At 42.0% G+C, this 21,788-nt stretch overlaps 1 protein-coding gene across 1 annotated transcript in view; it reads left to right on the forward strand.

Annotated features, from left to right (window-relative positions):
* Window positions 1–21,788, forward strand: part of ERC2 (ELKS/RAB6-interacting/CAST family member 2) — a 361,357-nt gene that overhangs the window by 162,697 nt on the left and 176,872 nt on the right. Inside the window, exon 6 of the mRNA XM_060271028.1 lies at window positions 12,781–12,948. Within this exon, the coding sequence (XP_060127011.1) occupies window positions 12,781–12,948 (168 nt within the window). The remainder of the gene's footprint in view (window positions 1–12,780; window positions 12,949–21,788) is intronic.

Below are 21,788 nucleotides of genomic sequence, written 5' to 3' on the forward strand. Positions count from 1 at the left end.
TGAGTATTGAATGCCACTGTCATAAATGGTGTCCTACAGTGACTTTACCGGAGGGTGCTAAAAACTGAATACGCCAAAGGAGAGGTGGTGTGGGCTTGTATGACCTCATATAACATAACCGTCCCTAGCCAGCACAGTGTGTGTCCACATGTGAAGCCCAAACACAATTCCTCCCTTTTTCAAATGGCCACAAAGGCTGCTTGCTGCCCCAGTTGCTTCAGGCATGATGGCAGCAGGATTGCGGCATGAAGCAAACTAATTCAAATACCTTGTTCAAATTTTGCATAAGTGTAAGGGTGTTGTTGCGGCTTCTCTTCAGTAACAACGTCCGAGTCTGCTCTGTCTTTAAGAGTTTTATTGTGCATAGTATTTACAGTGCAGATAGCCCAAAAACATGACCTCTCAGTCACTCGCAGAATCCGGGAGTGGGCGTTTCTGGCTACGGGACCAGCATAAGAGTTTGGGCACCCTGAAATGCCTCCTCCCGACCTTACGTTTGGTGGCGTGCCTTAACTCGGGCGCCGGAAGGGGCTGCCTGCTCCCCTCCACCTCTTGGTCCTGGCGGCGCAGGGGCTCTCCCACATCGCTGAGCCCTGACACCTCCGTCCCGCTCACTTCCTGATTCCCCTCACCTGACCCACTGCTGCTGCTCTCACTGGGCGAAGTGCTGGTCAGCAAGAGGGAAGGAGGCTCCCTGTAGAAAGGCCCCCTGACAATAAGTAACATAAATTAGCTTATATTGTAGATGGACACTGATACACCTAATTTAAAATATTTGTGTGTGTGTGTGGAGAGAGAGAGAGAGAGAGAGAGAGAGAGAGAGAGAGAGAGAGAAACAGAGAGAGAAATTTTGTTTGGCATAATATACATTGTTTGATCCTGTGTGTGCTTACTAAGAAATAAGTCCAACTGGGTTCAGTGGGATTTAATTCTAAGTAAGTGTTTATAGGATTTCAGTATATCTTAACAGAGCCTTAGGCAGAAGATGGCAGTGAATTCCATTTTTATTGGCATTTGCTTTTCTAAAAACAATTTGAAAAATTATTAGAGACAGAATGTTCAAAATATGAGAGCTTTTCCAGGATTGATGGTTTTTAAAATTGGTTTTGAGTATTTTGAATTTACAACTATCATTACATTGTGAAATAACATTGACTCATGAATGACCTGCTTCCTTTTGCTGTAATTCAAAGAAATATTATGACAGCTATAGTTTTATAGCAAACATAAAAAAACAGTGAGGTAAGTTCAGTGAGGTAAAGCTGGTGTTGGAAGTTTTATTAAGAAAAAAATATTCAAGTATTAACACATGTTACTGTTCCCAGAGGTGGGTTTTTTTAGGGGAGGGGGTCTAAAAGTAAATTAAACACTAAATTCTGGCTTTGGGGTTGTGGCTTAAATCCCTCTATTCTTAATAGTACAAAAAGCCAAAATGTAAATTTGAATACATCAAATTTCTCAGTGCTCAATATCTTACTCTTCAAAAGGAGAAGATATTTTGCTTTGCTTTGCTTTTCTAGTGCTATATTGTATATTGCAGGGGTTCCCAACAATATTTTCTCGAGGACCCCTCATTGAGCCGCTATTGTGACAAGGACCCCCATTAATTCCTAATCCTAAAATTAAAAAGTGAGAGCCAAATTAAGAGTCTTTTTATATTTTATATTTATACGTTTTTTACAGTTCTTCCTCTTCATCTGTAGGCCTTTGTCGTTTTAACGAACCACTTTTTAACCAACGGTCCATTTTTAACTACACGAACTGTAGCTTCCGCGAAAAACAATGCTTTGTTTACAAACGCTACTGTTTTGCAAAGAGGCAGCGCGCGCCAGGGAGGAGGGAGGGGAATGGAGAAGACAGGGTACCTGCGCAGTAGCGCACAAATGAAGCCGACGCGTGCAAAGCATCTTGGGGAGGTGAGCGTTAGTAGAATGCGCGCGTTGCCTCTTTGCAAAACAGTAGTGTTTGTAAAGCGCCACCTAACGGCATACAGCAGAACTACTGCCTCTAATTCTAGTTTTGCGCTAGACTCTGCTCATGCAGGAAGCGGCCAAAACAAAAAATCTGTCATCATACGAAATATATTTAATATATTTTTTATTCTAATAGCATCTTGCGGACCCCTCTGGCATAGCTCGCGGACCCCTGGGGGTCCCCGGACCACCTATTGGGAACCACTGGTATATTGTATATTGAATGATGCAGAGAGGGTGGAATGCTGCAACAATCCATTGCCTCTTACTCAAAGTAAATTGCTCTTTTGCAATTTGCTTCATAGTGTTTAAGATCAGGAGGTACCGTATATAACCCCCCCCCCCCAGAAATAGCACTTCTATATTAAAGATAAAATTACATAAAAATGCAATTTCTACTTCCCTAGCACGGAAACATATTATTAAAAATTGTTCTTGGCTGCCGCTCATGGCTAGCTAAGACAGAGCATAACCACAAACCATGTTTGGATGACACACTAAGTCAAATTGCAAGAGCTCCGTAGATGAAATGAAGAGACCTAAAATAATAAAAGTGCTGAGCAATAAGGGATTTTTTTAAAAAAAAACTAAAAAAACCCTGTTAAAATACTTTGTATAATTTTATGTATATATGAGATGAATAGGGCCCCCATATATCCTAATTTACAGAGGACAGTCCTGTATATGAAGGGAGTCCTTTGTTTGATGGGGCTGTCTGACCCAACCAAGTGCAGTTGAAAGAACTGTCAGGAGAGAGAGCAGAAAGGGTCTGGAAGTTGCCCATCAACAGCCAACACCTGGAAAGCAGACTGAGCAGGCACACCTCTGATCACAGGCTTCCCTCCTATGCTGGGATGCACTTGTATTTCCATTTAAATTATACTATTTGCATCTGCACATATAAATTTGCATACATAACTTATGCAAATCTGTTTCCTCTTTGCACACATTTTTTTCCATTAGAGAACTGCGCTGCAGTGTTCAGAGATGTGCAGATTTTGGTGGGCAAACATGTTTTGATTCGGTTTGGGATGTGCAAATTGGGTGCAAAAAAAAAAAAAAATCCTTCCAGTAGCACCTTAGAGACCGGATGTCAGGGGGGTCTCTCTACAGAGAGCCCCCACCAATCATCCTCACCAGCTCCTCGCCCAGCGTCAGCACAAGCAGCGAGTCAGGAGAAAGGAATGAGGAAGTTAGCGGAGTGAAGAGAGGGCTGTCTCATGTACCAGAGCCCCAGCACTGCTCGGAGAGAGGGATAGCACCTCCATCATTCCACCTCCAGTAGCACCTCCATCATTCTGCCCGGACACTGAGGTCCAGCACCGAGGGCCTTCTGGCGGTTCCCTCGTTGCGAGAAGCCAAGTTGCAGGGAACTAGGCAGAGGGCCTTCTCGGTGGTGGCGCCTGCCCTGTGGAACGCCCTTCCAACAGATGTCAAAGAGGAAAACAAATACCAGACTTTTAGAAGACATCTGAAGGGAGCCCTGTTCAGGGAGGCTTTTAATGTTTAATAGATTATTGTGTTTTATCTTTCTGTTGGAAGCCACCCAGAGTGGCTGGGGAAACCCAGCCAGATGGGGGCGGGGTATAAATAAATAACAACAACTATTATTATTATTATTATTATTATTATTATTATTATAGGGGAGGAGGAGCACGGAGGGCTTTCGGACACAGGGCAGCCAGGAAGGCGGGCCTTCCCTCCGACGCCCAAATTGAGGCGTGCGGCCATCCATAGGGCCAGGGGGCAGTGCTTTGGGGTGCCCAGGATTTTATGCTGGGTGAAAACCCGCAGGAAGCCATTGCAGGGTTCTGACACGGACTGAGCAGTCATATTTGCTGATGTTCTTGCACTGTAAATAGTATGCACAATAAAACTCTGAAAGACAAGATGGAGTGGAGCGTCTTTACTCAAGAGTAGCGGCAACCATCTCTGACACCAACTAAGTTTGTCATTGGTATGAGCTTTCGTGTGCATGCACACTTCTTCAGATACATGCATTTTCATGCATGCACACGAAAGCTCATACCAATGACAAACTTAGTTGGTCTCTAAGGTGCTACTGGAAGGATTTGTTTTGTTTTGTTTCGACTACGTCAGACCAACACGACTACCTACCTGTAACAAATTGGGTGCATTCACATTAAAACGTGAGCCAAACAAATTTCTCTGTTATTCTTTGATAAGATCAGGTGGGCACAGCAGTGCATTGACTTGCATCAACTTGCTATTTACCAGAGACACAATGAGTTCAGACTAAACAGCGTGAGTAGTCTCTGGAGGTAAAGACTGGTTGGATAAACAGATTTATGGCTTCCTCTTCTAGGCAGCTGCTGAAGGGCCGTTCTATAGGAATTATGGGATTTAGCCCAATGCAGTATGTTCCGTATGAGGCGCTCTGGGGCTGAAATTTCCTAGTTTAACATATATACTAATGGAGTCTGAACTGGAAGAGACTGATCAATAAAAAAAAAACCTTGAAGGAAAGGCTTTTTCCCCAGCTGGAACTCGGTTCTGGTACCTCTCAGGTGGGCACCATTGCCATTACAGTGGTGCCTCGCTTAACGAATGCCCTGCTTAACGAAATTTCCGCTTAACGAAAGGTTTTTTCTAGCGGAGGTTGCCTCGCTAGACGAATTTGTTTTACGAAAAATTCGTCTAGCGAATCGTGGTTTCCCATAGGAATGCATTGAAATTCAATTAATGCGTTCCTATGGGCAAAAAAAAAAATCCAAAAAAAAAATCAATGCATTCCTATGGGATTCGCTAGATGAATTTTTCGTTATAAGAAAAGACCAGTGGAACGAATTAAATTCGTCTAGCGAGGCACCACTGTATAAGAGAACAAATGAGGCGTTCGTACTGAGTTCCAACACCTCTTTTTCTTGAAAAATAGCACTACTTGAGACTCTTAGTAGCTGGTTTGATGCATATGTTGAGTCAGTATATGGCAGCTGTGAAAAGGATGGATTCCAAGTTAGGGATCATTAGGATAGGAGTTGTAAATAAAAATGCAAATATCATTGTGCTGTTATACAAATCTGTGTCGAAACTACACTTGGAATACTGTGTGTAGTACTGGTCACTGCACCTCAAAAAGGATAATGCAGAATTGGGAAAAGTTTGGAAAAAGGAAACAGCAACTATCCTATGAAGGAAAGTCACAACATTTCAGACTTTATAGTTTAGGAAAAAAGGCAAATGGTGGGCATGATAGAGGTGTGTAAGATTACTCATGGTATGAAGAAAATGGACAGGGAAAACTTCCCCCCTCTCATAATATTAGAACTCGGGGCTATATAATGAAGCTGAATGCTGGATAGTTCAGAGCAGACAAAACAAAACACTTTTTTACACATTGCATTTTTAAATTGCAGGCCCAGGCCCACTCAGATGAGCTACCAAATAAACGAGGCCACACAGTAGAAAGGGATCAAATCAGGCCATAACTTTATTGACTACAGATGAAGTGGTTTGGCATAGGCACTGAGTAAGCATTTATTTCCGGCCTGTCTGCCCGAAATGACATCATGGTCGACCTGGCAGCGGGGATTCCTATGACTTACGTCAAATAGGGGGATCCCCGCAGGGATCGCCGCCTCTAGGAGCGCTGAGGCCCAAGCCCCTTGTCTGGCCAAATGGACAGAAGCAACTCCATCACGGATTCCTTTCATGGAACATCCTATTTGTGGAGGGGAAAGTGAGGGTACAACCCCCCCCTCCAACCAAGACGAAGGTTACCCAATGCTTAAACTACAAACGTTGTGATGATTGCTACAAGGTAGGCAAAATCTCCAGGTCATAGCCAATTTGCCTGGTAGGCAAATTCTTACCTTATTCCCAAAATACAGCAACCATCGCGGCCATAGTAAGGTTAATTCAATGAGTAGATGCAAAATTACAGGAGTGGGTGTGTGGGTTGATCCGACGAAGAAGAGCTGGGTGCCGGGGACTGCTGCAGGCTGATTTAAATCCCCCAGGAGCGGACCTGAGGGAGACCTGATTGTTCCCCCAGGCCCGCCCCCGGACGGCCCGGCCCCCACGCCTGGCTGCCACTGGCCAATTCAGCAGGCTGACACGAGGCAGATTTTCAAGCCAGAAGCATGATCCAAAGCTCGTGCTCTGGCAAGGAACAGTCCCCAACACGTCAGGTGGAGTAGGGGTGGGGAGGCACTGGCCACCCCACAATGCCGCTGCACCCATAAAAGTGGGTAAGCGGACCTACAAATTTTACTTACAGAACATAGTGATGGCTACCAACTTGGGTGGCTTTAAACAAGTTCAGGGGGAATAAAGCTATCAGGAGTCGCTAGTTATGGTGACTATGCTATGTCCCCAGTATCAAAGGTAGTTGCTGGGAACTGCACATGGAGATAGTGCTGCTGCACTCAGGTTCTCCATGGAGGTGTCCCATGCGCATCTGGTTGGCCACTGCGAGAACAAAGTGCTGGACTAGATGGGAGCCTTGGCTTGATCCAGGAGGACTCTTCTTTCTTATGTTCTTATAATAATAAGTGGATCTGTCGGTAAGTCACTGCCAGTGATTCTTCTAATTTCAGTTGTGATCACCATTTTTCAATGCAACCTCAAAATATGATAAATAGTGGCACCATTAGAAATGCATCTGCTTTACTCATCATCCATGTGGTTGTACAGCAGGTGGCGCTGTGGTCTAAACCACTGAGCCTCTTGGGCTTGCCAATTGGAAGGTCAGCGGTTCAAATGCACGTGATGGGGTGAGTTCCCGTTGCTCTGTCAACCTAGCAGTTTGAAAGCATACCAGTGCAAGTAGCTAAATAGGTACCACTGTGGTGGGAAGTTAAACAGTGTTTTCATGCACTCTGGCATTCGTCATGGTGCCCTGTTGCACCAGAAGTGGTTTAGTCATGTTGGACACATGACCCAGAAAGCTGTCTCTGGACAAATGCCGGCTCCCTCAGCGAGATGAGCCCCACACCCCATAGCCACACCCCATAGTCGTCTTTCACTGGACCGCCCTGGGGTCCTTTACCTTTTTACATCTGACTAAGCCTGTGCGGTACCAAATATTGCCTTTATGTGTGCACGTGTGTGCAGCTGTGTTTGTGTGTGTATGTGTGCTTTACATACACACATACACTTTTCAGTTCATACATGGTGTGGACTGAGGAATATAATTTCATGTGTCTTGTGAAATATTTTTCCTGAAATCATCTTCCTATTTTATAAGAATTCCTTATGGGAAATCAGCCTACTACTTATTATGGTTTATAAATTTGATTTAAAGTTTGCTTGGTTAGGCTATTGGAGATTAGCATTAGGCTCTTGATACACTTCCTCAATAAGCCATATCATGCTACCAGTTTAGTAATTATATGTTTAACATGCTACCAGTTTAGTAATTATATGTTTAACTTGCAAATATTGAAATTTAGGAGCAGACTGGCTATCTACTTCTTCGTTGATTTATCTACAGCTTCTTAGTAAACCATATTGTAGTAGTCTCCTGAGTTCTATTAAGTCATACTCTTTCCAGATCTGAATATTCTCAAACCCACCCACCCCAAATTCCTCCATTACAGTAAATATTTGTGTGCAGGGAAAATCCTTGACTTGTTTGCCTTTGTATATCTGCCAGATTTGGAATAAACTGCTTTACACAGGGATTCACTCAGATGGCATCCAGATCTTTTCTACTTGGTAACTTTCCCAAAAGAAATAGCAAAATCTTTAGAGAATTCTATAATAAGCTCTACAACTTTGACATCTCAGCAGACGAAAAGACCAAAGACAGGTTACGCTTCCTCACATCTTCAGTTAGGTTGAGTAAAGGAATTGAAGAATAAGAAGGTCCTAGGTATGCATAGGATTTCAGGGGAACATTAGAATATATATTTTAAATTCTTTATACTTGTTTTTGTTAAGCATGTTGAATGAAGTAATGTACAATGAAAGCATACCTTTCCAATTTCATGGGAAATATCAGAAATAATTGTTGATCATAAACAAGGGAAAGATTTATTAAGCTTGTTACCCTTCTTTATCAGGATTTTAAGATATGGACTATCAACTAGGCCAAAAGATGAAACAAGATATTAGGCAGATACATTGTTAAAGATTTATTGAAGGTATAAAATTCCATACACATGCCTATTGATCTAAGCTATTTAATATACTCCATTTAGAATCAGAAGGCCTACATGGAGCTTTACTTTGGATGTGGAAAAAGCAATCGATCATATGAAGGGGAACTATCTGTTTCAAGTATTATACAAATTTGATCTAAGGGGAGAGTTTGTTGCATGTATCAACATATATGCAAAACCCATGGCTTACGATTTGGTAAAAAGAGCAACTCTGAAACTTTTAATTGTCTTGGAGGTACTCAGCAGGGACCTCCACTATCCCCATCTATTGTCTGCCATAGCAATACAGACCCTAGGATGAGGTTATCTGAATGAGTTCTCATTAAAGGGGTGAAAATTGAGGAAGGAAAAGATCGACTATGAGACTCTGTGGGAACTTTTAGGAATCTAGTAGCACTATTCAAAATCACTCTTCCCTTCCTTTGGAAACAATGGGAGGTATGTTTTAGGTTTAGACCTGCTCCTGAACTGGTCAAAATCTGTGCCTAGTCCTCCAATTAGTCCTCCTAACAGTCCCCCTTTCAGCTCTGCTGACATCAGAGCTCTGACATTGATTGGGCCAGAGGATAAGAGGTTTCTGAAGTGGCAATAAAGGAGTAATCTAACATCAGATCTCTCTCTCTCTCTGATGTACATTCATTACTCATCATTCATCATTGTATTTGTATGCTGTTTTTCTATAGTTAAAACCATGCTCAGGGCTGCTCACAACATAAAAAATACATAATTACAAACTAACAGAAGTAATCGTAAACATATCAAAAAGTATACAACCAAGTGGAACATTTAACACATAAATCATAATAAGATATAAAAACAAAGATGCAAAAAATTAATATAAATAATAGCAACAATGCCACCCCACTAACTCCCTAAATATCACCCCAGTAGCCTCAGCTTTTGTAGCTGGAGTCAGTCAGGACTCCGCCCTCCCAGTCCAGGTGAAAAAAGGCATGCAAGGCCGGGAGCAGGTCTCCCAGGAATTACAGCCAAGATGGTTTTTGATGTAGGAGCTCTCTCTCTCTTTCTGACTATCCGGGAGCAATAAAATAGCAGCCTATCATTTATGCTTAAAATCAGCCTTGGCACAAGATGGGTTGGGGCTGCTTTTTAAGTATGATGTATGATTACCTGTCTTTTCTCTCATCCTTAACTAATGGCAGCTTGAGGAGAATATTTAATCTGCTTTAAAAAAAAACCTGTATGGAAATTTTTAATTTGAATGAGAATTAAAAACTTGCTTTCCTTTAAAAGCATGAGTTTTCAAAGCTTGCTTTTTGAGCCAAGAAGTGTGCCCAGAACATTTGGAAAGTGTTAAAGTTGGTGGATAACTGAGTTTCACCCTGCACATTAGTCCAGAAGGTGTGGATCGGTTCAGTTCATAACTGGAATGTACAAAGATTGAATTCCTCAAGCATCCTTATTCTTTCCTTGTGTGTTAAATAGGCAAGAATTCTAAAAGAAGAAGCCAACGCGCCAAACAGCTTTTCCATACAGTACTTAACTTTTATTTTGTGTCAAAAGTGTGCCAGGTGCTTTTCGGAACCTACTGCGTTGAATTCTTCTTGTGCGTCTTATTGAAGGATGTGTGATTCTTTCTTTCTTTTTTTAAAAAAGAAGGAAACTAACGATATTATTGCATCGAGCTTTTGCAAAGTGAAGAATGTCACTCTGAGCCGCTTTTCAGTTGACACATCTGCATGGCCAATGATGAATTAAGAAATGACGTAATGCTTGCTTAGTACATAGCCGATGCCCATATTGGAAGTGGCTGGATACAGTTCAGGCAAAGGTAGTTTGGTTGCTGGGAAAGCCATTCCCTCCACCCCACTCCATGACTGCATAAAGCTGCAAGGGAAATTACAGACAGGGAGAACAACCAGTATTCCACATCTCATTTGTCCCTTGAAGAACACGTCTTCACGCACAAGACCACACACAAGAGTGTGCGTACAGACTAGTTGTTCCCTTGTGATACTCATTGCTCTGCCTGTTTTCAACCAGGACTACTCATGCTTCGTAGTGTTTTAGGAAGGCAGCTGTGCAACAGAGCTAGTATTGCTCACAGCTGGGAAAATAAAGCAAGCAAATGCTGGACTATAGCAGGGGGAATGTGAGCTTCAAAATCAACAGCCGCTCCAACTTCAGTCCCATTTGGTCTTGCAGAGGTGGGCAGTAAAGAGAAGTGGGCACCTCCTTCCCATCACCCACATGAGAGAAGACAGGAAGATGTGGATACCTTTAGTAATGGTGTATTGGTGGAAAAATGCTCAGTAATATAAAAACTTAACAAATTTGAGGTTTTTAATAGTAGTTATAAGATGCATCTCATCAAAAGATGGTAGCCTTAATGGTTAAATCTGGTTTGTTTAGAATATAGACAGTTTAAAGCCCCAAGTGATAGTATTCAAAAATAATAAGAAATTAGGACTTATTTTACTGTCATGGTTATTCTCTGAATACCAGAACATCTAGTTGGCATGAATAAGATCACTTCTGCCTGAACATTTGCTGGCTTCTAGCACACTTTTTTTTAGCTTGCTGTTTGGCATTTCCAGGCTGAGTCTGCAGACAGGTGCCTGTTTCTAGAAGCTTTGATCGGCTGCAGAGAAGGGATGTTTGCCATTCCTGCCACCTCCTGCCTTGTTGGACTCGTCGCCCACTCTGCTCTTGTATCTGCTGTGGAGCAAAACTCAAATCCTGCTCATTGCGGAGCTTTGAAAGTGACAGATACCAGCCAGTTTGCTTCCAGGTCCAATTCAGAGTGCTTGTTTTGACATTTATAGTCCTAAATAGCTCTGGATCTTGATTATCTTAGGCAGTATGTTTACTCCCATGCAGACCCTCCCTGCAGGATTTAAGATATTTTCCAGCAGTTCTGCTCCAGGCTCCATCTTATGTAATGACCAGATTAGGCTCTACTGGGAGCCATGCCTTCTCTGTGGTCATCTCATGCTCTGGAGCAGGCTCCCCCAAACTGCGGCCCTCCAGATGTTTTGGCCTACCAACTCCCATGATCCCTAGCTAACAGGACCAGTGGTCAGGGAAGATGGGAATTGTAGTCCAAAACATCTGAAGGGCCGAAGTTTGGGGATGCCAACTCTGGAGTAAGCTTCATTCAGCTTCTGCCTTGTTGTCTTTTTGGAGACACTTAAATCTGTGTGTTTGTGTTCTTTTATTTTATTTATTTATTTTTATTTTGGATGCCATTTCTCCCTAGTTCTGTAGAATGTGGCGATTCTCCTGCTGTTTTGTTGATTGATTGACTTGATCTTTTATTTTTTATTTGAATGCAGTTTTTTACTGCTTTACTTTGCACAGCACTGTGAAATTATATGAATAGTACTGTAAAATCATTTAAATAAAAAATAAATAAAATATTTCCTGGTTGAGATCTGGTAACCATGCTTGGAAATCTCTGTGAAGAGTTACACTACAAAGAAGAGGGAAAAGAGAAATATAAGCACACAGTCACCCTGATGGGCGATTGAAATTATATACATTTTATAAGCCTTTGAAAGTTGGGTTTTTATTCTTTTGTACAAGAACTATTAAAATAAGTGGCCTTATATTCATAGGTGGCACATATCAATTTTCTAATATCATTGTTTCATATGAACGTTTGCCTGTTCTCATAATAATGAAGCATTAATTTTTATTCACAGATGATGCTTATGATATTCTTACCCAGAATCATGTAATAAAAAGAAAATATCTAAATGTCATTGAACTCAGTGTACATCTTTTCCCCAGTGTAATGAGGAAATGAACTCAGCCATTTCAAAAACAGGAAGAAACATGCATCATGAGATCTAATAGATCATCCAAATTAGTCCCAAATTGACTTTCAGAAACAGATTTGGAGAGCCTTTTGTTCAGAGCAAGTTTAGCATCACAAAACCCGGAACGGAACATGAAATAAATAAGGCTCCACACATCTCCCCCGCCCCTTGAAATGTGCTGCTTTCAAACCAATAAGCAATAATTAATGTGAATATTCTCACCTGTTTGTGCTTTTCTGTGTTTTAAAAGATCAAGGCAGCATTAATATGTAGTTAGAACAGCTGCGGCATGTGAAATTGGGGTGCTGCAATGGCGCTGCCCACCTAGCTGCAGAAATGTGACACTTACCAGGACTGGGAAGAGGCAGGGTGAGGTTGGTGATTCTCTCACTGTTGCCCCTCCACAATCATTGCATCTGAGAGGGCAGTGATATAGTAACACCCACCTCACATATTGCAGCTGTGTTAGAATGTTGGACTAGGGATCAAATCCCCACTTAGCCTAAAAGCTGACTGGGTGACCTTGGGAAAGTGACGGGAGAACTGCGCTGCAAAATTCAGAGAAGTGTGAATTTTGAAGGATGCCTATGTTTAGTTCATGTATTGTTCAGACATGTGTGCATTAGGCAGGTTTGCCTTTGAAGGAGCACTCAATTGCATCTGTCCCCCATTCCTATGCCCTCCCAAATATGATTTGCATCTATTTTTTTCAAATGAAAAACGCAGAGAACTACAGGATTAGGATGGTAAGTGCTCAACAACCTGTAACACTGTATGGAAACCACAGCCTAAAATGTGTCTTATAAATAATTTAAACAAACAAACAAACACAACTTAATCACAATATAATGCCATTTAAAAAATCTATTAACACTCCCACATGTTCATATTTTATTATAGGTTGATGCCTTGAGATTACGTTTAGAAGAAAAAGAAAGTTTTCTTAATAAAAAAACCAAACAACTGCAAGACCTCACAGAAGAAAAGGGAACCCTGGCTGGAGAAATTCGAGATATGAAAGACATGTTAGAAGTCAAAGAAAGAAAAATCAATGTTCTTCAAAAAAAGGTAAGTGGCATGACAAGGCCCATTAGGCAATCGAAGGAATATTTTTGATGGAGATGACAAGATCAGGGGGGAAGTAAGTGGAAGCATGGGAAGGCGAAAGTGTTATAATCAAAAGGCAGTGACCACACAACAAAAAAACAACAACAAAATTTTGGAAGTGAGAATGGAGAGAATCTACATTTTTATAGGCTGATTTCCCCTCTTACTTTTTCTTTGTAATTCACCCATACTTCTTATGCTTGCATGTTTTGAGGGAAGTTGCCATCAAACTTACGATCTCAGATGGTCTTATAAGTCATTGCAGTTCTTTTGAGTTCATCTTTCTGCCAAATGAAAGTTTTCCCAAAACAGTCTGTTGCTTCAGTTTGGTGACAGTACCTCGTCTGCTTTTATTAGCAAAGCAATTCAGGGGAAGGATGAAGATTTCCCCCCTTCCACCCCCCACCCCAAATATTTTTCTACTTCTGCAATCGTTGTGCTGCCCTTGAGCATGTGGTGTATTCCTGTTTTTTCTTGATCGGTCCAGTTTGACTACAACATAATCATTATAAGTTAACAATTGAGTTTGCTATTAGTTTAACAATTTAGTTGAATTTGACAGTTGAATTTCTAGAATACAAAATACATAATAAAACAAAAACAAACCAACAACCCCCTCCCACAAACACATGTAAAGAGCCACAGGTTGTTAATTATTCTGGTTGAAGAGACAAGTTTTTGCCTGGCAGCTAAATATATTAATGAAGGTGCCAGATGAACCTCCATGGGGAGAGTATTCCACAAATGGAGAGCAGAAAAGGCCATTCTCTTGTTGCCACCCTCCTCTCATGGAGGAGGCACATGAAGAAGGGCCTCAGATTATGAATGCAGAGTCTGAGTTGGTTCACGTGGGAAGAGACGGTCCTTGAGGTATTGCAGTCCTGAGCCGTTTAAGCATTTATGGGTCAAAACCAGCACATTGAATTGGCCCAAGAAACTAATTGGCAGCCAGTGCAGTAGGACCAGGGTCAGTGTAATATGCTCAAACTCCCTTGCCCAAGTGAGCAACATAGCTGCCAAATTCTGTGCCAGCTGAAGTTCCCAAACCGTCTTCAGAGAAAGTCCCTACTAGGGAACAAATAGAGTCCCACTTCCATGTTATAATTTGTCTCAAAGGGAAATCCAGCATATTCTTGTGTGTGTGTGTTTTCTGTGATCAAGAAATTGTTGGGAAATGTATTTCTCAAACAAACTATAGTTTAAGATGGGAGGCTAAAAACTTGCTTACTTTTCAGGAAAGATTTTCATAATAGCACACACAAGTCTTTTCACTTTTTTTTAAACTCACATATTCAAACAGATGTTCCCTGCAGGTCTAGTGCTTTAAATGGTATAGTAAGGATAAAAGACCAGAAAAAAATGTTTTGTGGAGGGGAAACTCCCAGGTTATGACTGTAGTTTCCTATGTGGCCTTCAGGAGTACATGATTTATTTTCAACAGATGGTGTGATAAATTCATTCACAGATGATTTATCTGAAGAAAGTTTTAACTGAAACATTATCCTCTTTCTCCTCCAATTGTTTAAGTAAATTCATATCATTATACTATAAAGAAAACGTTCACTGTTTATTTTCCTTAGGTCTAGTGTGCAGTCCCCAAGTTAGACATTCAGTAGTTTTCCATTTAAAACTGCAGTCTTCTTTCTCTTTTTTTAAAAAAGCAGCATTAAAAAAATGCTCTCCTTACTGAGTCCATCAGCATTTAGACTGATTATAGAACATGCCTTCCTTTTAAAAAGCTGTTTCCTCTTGGCTTTATCCAGAGGGCTGTCTCTCCCTTCCCCCAGCACCCAGTAAATTATGCTGTCCTTCGTAATTTCATATAGTGGCACAGAGGCTTCCTTGTCTATTTAATGTTATGACATGCATTTTTTGAAAATCTGCTGTATCCCACAGTCCTGATCATAGAAGGACTTCTGTGGCCCACCGTGCCATTTTTTTGGAGATGCTGAAGATAATTTTTTTGCCTTAACCTTCTGATGAACCCTTCCAAGTTCTGATAACAACTGACTTTGGGAACTATCTCTCTTGATTTTTATCGAAATGCTAACTTCTGAATAATGCTAAACCAGGGGCCATAGGTCAGTGGTGGAACACCTGCTTCGCTGAAGAACAGCCTAGGATCTCCTGTTAAAAGATAATGGGGAGGACCTCCCCGCCTGAGAATTTGGGAAAGCTATTGCCAATCAAAGGGATGCGGGTGGTGCTGTAATCTAAACCACTGAGCCTCTTGGACTTGCCGATCAGAAGGTCGACGGTTCGAATCCCTGCGACGGGGTGAGCTCCCGTTGCTCGGTCCCAGCTCCTGCCAACCTAGCAGTTCGAAAGCACGCCAAAAAAGTGCAAGTAGATAAATAGGTACTGAAGGTGTGAAGGAAAACGGCATTTCCATGCGCTGCTCTGGTTTTGGTGTTCCATTGTGGTTTCGGTGTTCCATCCATTTAGTGCTATGACAAACTGGACATGCTGCTTACATGCTTGTGTACAATCTGGCTGCCCTTTCATCTTATGTGCACCAGTTTAGTGTGGAAAAGTATCCTTACTAGTAGTTGTACCTTTCGTGCTTGCAAACAAGGGATCTTCTGAAGCTTTTTATGATGAGCTTTCTTTGTATGGGACCCACTTGTTCTGGTGACCCACTCTCAGTGTTGCCTGTCACAATACGTAAGTATGGATCCTATTTCCTCAGAGCCCCCTGCCAAAACTCAGGAAAAATTCTCAAAGGAAGAATTTCCAAAACCGATAACTATGTAAGTTTCTTACATTCCTTGATTTGTTTGGCCTCTGCGGATTTATGGACGCCATGGCCTTAGTTTTGCCACTGTGTTTTGAAATGAATGTGTACGCAAACATGAATGAAAGTGGAGGATGTGCTATTAGACTTTTTTGAGCATAAGAAATTTGGGGAAATAGCTGGAGGCAGACTTTTGTTTTGTTTTGTTGAGGATAGGAATGTGATAATAAAAAAAGGATTAAAATAGTACTTACTTTCACCTACAAAGCTTTCCACATTAAATTATTATGGTTCCCATACTTAATGGCTAGAGGCTCATAACTAATGAAGTGCTATATGACATATTGCCCTAACCTACAAGCCAATTAGAGTTAGCAGTAGGTGTCATAAAACCATAGCTATAATGTAATGTTTGGAATTGGAATGGTTGGACTGAGCCTTATATGCTTGGTAGGTACTGCCTTGCTTGGATTAAAACTGAAGGTATGTGGCCCAGAGTCAGTTAGTAAAATTCTATGCCAGAACAGCATGTAGTTCTTAAATTTGGATTAAACTGTCAAACAATTTACAGCAATGTTAACTTGGGTTTGAGTGCTGTTGAGCAATCTTCATTCTGTGTCATTACCACCCACTTGTAAAAAGAGGTGACTTTTGCACACACAAAAAAACCCGAACAACCCCAAAACAAAATTAAACTGTTGGGAGCTCTGATTAGAGCAGGGTCCCTGTGTTTACTTTTGACTTGGAAAAGTCATCATGATATTTTTCTAGCTCGTCATTAATGCCAGAGGACAAATCGTTCTTACGAGTGCACCCCCATGTGGTGGCAGCTGGTATTTACCATGCCAAATGAAAGGCTAAGGCTGTGTGCAGACTTCAGCCTTTGAAATACTTTTTGTAGACATCGCCTTGCAAGTGTCTGCACCTGCAAGTTATGCAGATAGCATGAGCAGTTGTTAAATTGTTGTCATCTGTACTTGCAGAGATACGTCCTCTGTGGCTAGTGCTCATTTGTTCCTTTGCTCGCACCTTTTTATATGCCCTCTGTGCTCCCCACACCCTGCTGCAAGTTTATGGATATACCGGAATCTGGGCTGCATCCAAACTAATGCTGACATAGAGTAGACCAATCGATATTAATGGTCCTGAGTTAGCTGTATGTACAGTGGTACCTTGGTTTATGAACTTAATCCGTTCCGGAAGTCTGTTCTTAAACCAAAGCATTCTTAAACCAAGGCGTGCTTTCCCATAGCAGCGGGGGACTCAATTTACAAATGGAACACACTCAACAGGAAGCGAAACATGTTCTGCTTCCAAGGCAAAGTTCACAAACCAAAACACCTACTTCCGGGTTTGCAGCGTTCTTAATCCAAGTTGTTCATCAACGAAGCTGTTCTTAAACCAAAGTACATACCACTGTACTAATTTCAGTGGGTCAACTCTGAGTATAACTGATATCGACTGATACAACCCTCTGTGTATATCCAAAGTCTTCCCTTGTTGTTGGCATTTGTCTGTCTTGGGAGACAGGCAGCTTCATGACTGCATATCTTTTTCCTTTTGGCAATGCACTCTGATTATGCTCAGAGGCTGCCTGTTCTAGCACCACACATAACTAACTACTGATTGCAGTGTCTGTTTTATTGCAAGCCACTTGTGGTCTGGTATGCTCAGAGCCTCCCTGCGCTGACACCAGACAAGCAGAGAACACCACACAGTTTTATTTACTGAAGGAGATGCAGTGGGAGGGGGAGTCCTTGAGACTTCTGTTATATCTGATCCCTGCTCTACCAGATAATTCCACTGGGGTCGTTGAGGATTCCTACAAGGCAACAAACAACAGCAAGAGGTTTGAGGTGTAGAAATTGGGTACACCTCAAATCTCTTGGACTGCCACCATAAGCAAGCAATGATTGCAACATGAAATTGATCATAACCTTGGTATTTTGATAAACTTAGAGGGATAATGGCAGAAGCCAGTGCCTTTGCAATTGTGTTTAAATACAGGAGAGAAAGAGATCATGGTGGTTGTTTCCATCCACCTTTTTAAAGGCAAAACATTAGTGAAACTTATTCAACTTCCAAACACTGAAATATTGGCATTCTGATATATTGGGGGGGGGGGGGACTTCGCATTTGAGCTTAAGTTCGCACAAAGCCTTAGACTTTAACCTGGCATGGTAAATACCAGCATTTTTAGAGTACTGAAAAGTGATGTTTTGACATTTTTTCCAGGGGCGTAGCCAGGATCAAAACTAGGGGGGGGGCAAGCCATGGTCGTTCAGGGGAGGGGCCAAGGCACAGAAGGGGAGGGGCCACAAAGTGGGCGGGGCTAAAGGGCCAACGGGCCTGATGACATCATGGCGGTGGCAGCAGCGGCCACCTTGTGCTTCTGGGGCTGGTAGCGTTGGCGGCTACCCTGCTTGGCTGGAGAGGACGGGAGGGTCGGGCAGGCGAGAGGGGGTGGCAGGGCGGGCGAGGGCGAGGCAAGACACGGCCGCAGCCATGACGGCTCCAAGGCGTTGCTGCATATCAGCATAATATTTCAACCATGGTTCAAGCCCCACCTTAGGAAAAAAATCCTGCATTGCAGCGGGTTGGACTAGATGACCCTTGTGGTCCCTTCCGACTACAATTCTATGATTCTATTGATATATTACCATACCATATGCATCGTTCTGCTTTCTAGAATTGTCCTACTCCTAGGCATAGCAGCCAACTCCTAGAGGCCTAGGTGCCTCTCCCCCCCCCCCCAATTACTGGTAAATACCGTATTTGAAAGAGTCATCCCCCCATGTTGATGGGCTTTCTATGTGGGGCTTATCTGCGCCCCCCGTATTTTATTAAGGATGAAAGAGGGAGGGAAGGAAGGAAGAAATAGAGAGAGGGATAACTCATATTTGTGGGTGCCTCTGGGTGACGCTGTGATGCTGGAACTCTGCATGTACAGGAGCCTTGTAAGCAGCTTTCTCTCTGCTTGATTTACAGCAGGCACGTCCAACAGGTAGATTGTGATCTACCAGTAGATCACTGGATGTCTGTGGTAGATCACTGGTAGGTCACTGGCACCCCTAAAAAAAGCTCACCCAAAATTTTCCTCCTCCCTCAAAAAAGTTGAACTATGACCTGAAGCCCTAAACAAAAATGGGCCTCCCTCCCTCCTAAAAGAAGCTCAACAAGTTTGACCTAAACCCCAAAAAACAGGGCTTCCCTTCCTTTAAAAAAAACTCAACAGCTTTGACCTGAACCCCCCAAAAGGGGGTAGATCACCCCCAGTTTTAAACTCTGAGTAGATCAGAGTCTCTTGGGAGGTGGCCACCCCTGATTTACAGTATACAGATGCAGGAGGAGGGGCAGACTGGAACACCAATGCTTTTTATAAACATCACTGTGTCTGTCAAAGCTACAGCCCCCCCTTTCTTATTCACTTCTTTTTAGCCTTGCAGAGCCACCTTAGTCAAATTGAATCCTCTGAGTCTGCACCCTCATTAAATCGCCAATAGAACTCTTAATGCTCCTGAATGCTCATTAACAACTCCCACTTAAGAACACTAGGGTGAAATGGTCAGCTATCGAATCTTGCCTGGGGATATATGCTCCATTGTCTTAACTGCTTAACTACTGGTAGCCACTTTGCTTTATTTATTTGATGTGTTTTTGTTACTGCTGTGTTCCCCGCCCCCAGCAAGCGGAGACTTAGCTGCTCTTGCTAAAGCAAAGCCCTTTCCACTTCAGTTTTTGGAGGGGAAAAGTGCTGGTTATGGTCTGTAAAATACATTAATTTTTTTGCTTCTAGGGGGGGCAGCTGCCCCCTCCTGCCCCCCCTGCCTACACCCATGATTTTTTCCAAGCATATTTTTTTTTGATGGCCTTTTGCTCGTCTTTCTGCTTATTTCCGGCTCTCCTTAAAATTTAACTTGCCAATTTATTTTCCCACTTAATTTAACTGGCTGTGGTGACACATCCTGTTCTGCCAGTGGTGTAGCAAAGCTAGGTCAGATTGTGATGATGTCATAGGCTCCCATAAACAAAATCATACATGGTGCCATAATAAGCCATTAAATGGCAATAGGAGCAGAGTCCTGGGGGAACTAAAGGGCACTGAATAGCATTGAAGGATGAGTGAGTGAGATCAGGGGTGGCCTGTGGAATTGCTGCCTCCTCCTCCTTTCACTGCCAGTGCACCCCACCCCTCACACTTCCACTTCCGCTGTGCCCCGTCTCTTGCCAAACTTGACTTGGGGCTTTCCTCCAGGCATTGCCACTCAGCTTCTCCTCTGGACAGGGAAGCCGATTCGCATTGTGGCACGCAGGAATTGCAAGGCAGAAAACCCTCTCACCAGTGGGCTGTGGGGGGCAGAACACCAACTCTTGCACTTCTGCCACCTTAGGTGAGCGCTTCAGCCTGCCTCATGGTCAGTTTGGCATATATATTTCTGGAAAATCAGCAGGATTAAATATGCTAAATTTGAAGCATTCACTAATGTCAAAATTAGTGAATTTAATTACTGCCCTAAAAAGACCTGCACTTTCATTGACCTTTACAGCTGTGGATGCATCAAGTACATGGTGAATTACTGTAACACCTTTTCTTGTTTTGCATAAGCAGGAGCTGCTTTGAGTTGAGGGAAGGATAAAATAAATTCCTTTTCAAGCACTAGAAGATTGATGTGAAGACAAAATGTATGTTTGATATAGTTAAAGTAAAATGGATATTTCAGTCTGTATTTAACTATTCAGTTGAAGTATGGTGTGACCTGATTCATTCTTTGAAACCTATCTAATATAAAATCATAAATAATTTTAGGTTTCTTGATTATGGTATATGATGTGATAGTTCATAACTGTCATCTCACTTGTCAGACATTAACGCGTGCTCCCAACAACACTTCCTCTGTGACCTTTTGGTGTTCGTAAGTTCAGTCTAAGCTGCTTTAAAATACAGGGTGAGATGTGAAGGAAGCCATTGTTGAAGGGCCATTGATTTTGGTGGGTCTACTCTTGAATATGACTTGGGCTGCAATCTTACCCCCACTTACTTGGGAGTAAGGTGTGTGTGTGTGTCATAGTATAACATTTTATGTACGCTACTTAGAAATTCTGAATCTTAAGCAGTACAGTATATAAATACCTGAAGCAAATAGTTCCATAGGACTTATAGCGTGAGCCTAACCATATCCTCTCAAAAGTGGGCTGAATATCACCTAACTTATTGGAAACCTTATGAATGAAAATTCGAATTCATTCATATTGAGTCCTTGTTTTATCACCTATAAGAAATGGGCTACCCATTTCATTACAGCAGCAGCTCTCTGGTGTGTCAAAAAGAGAATTATCTTAGCTCAGGTACTAGAGATCCTTTAGCCAGACAGGTAAAAAGAAATGGCAGCTTCAAAATATATAGTGGATCTAATGTGTGGGTGTTGGGGTGTGTGTATAAAATGAGTCTCATAGCTAAGTTATGGCAAAGGGTAGATGGAATAGAATCTTAGTTTTCAATGTGTTTTTAAGTTGTTTCATTGTTGTTTGGCCACCTGGGCTCCTTTGAAAGGAATACTGGGATAGAAACGTAAATGAATTATTGAATGGATATATATATATCTCAGAGAGGAGAATTCTGACAAGGTATAAAGTAGGTGAGTGTGCCTTATTTGTTCTAAAGTTGTAGATGACTGTTGAATTGGGGACTCATTGTGCAGGATGCACTGATACAGCTACAGCAGCAGCGATGCAGATCAGTCAGTGCTATGCCAAATTTTAGCCTAGTATGTTGTAACGTACCAGCTTTGTAAGCTTTATTTACTGTGGTTTATATTGATAAATTGCTTCCGGTTTCTCCCCATTTGCTCAAGTCAGTATTTTGCATTATAACAGCCTGGGCTGCTCACAGGGGCACAACTGGCAAGGTCCATTATCACACATTTCAAATATAACTGCTGTAGCTGTGTTTTGCTTTATAAGCCCAGAAATATATTTATATTTAAAATAAGTTTTATTGAAGGAATTGGATTTTCATTGTTGCCGAAACTTGTCGCGTTTAACCTTCTGCATTTATCTATGTTTGTTC

The sequence above is a fragment of the Zootoca vivipara genome, chromosome 2 (assembly GCF_963506605.1).
Source record: "Zootoca vivipara chromosome 2, rZooViv1.1, whole genome shotgun sequence".
Taxonomy (NCBI): Eukaryota; Metazoa; Chordata; class Lepidosauria; order Squamata; family Lacertidae; genus Zootoca; species Zootoca vivipara.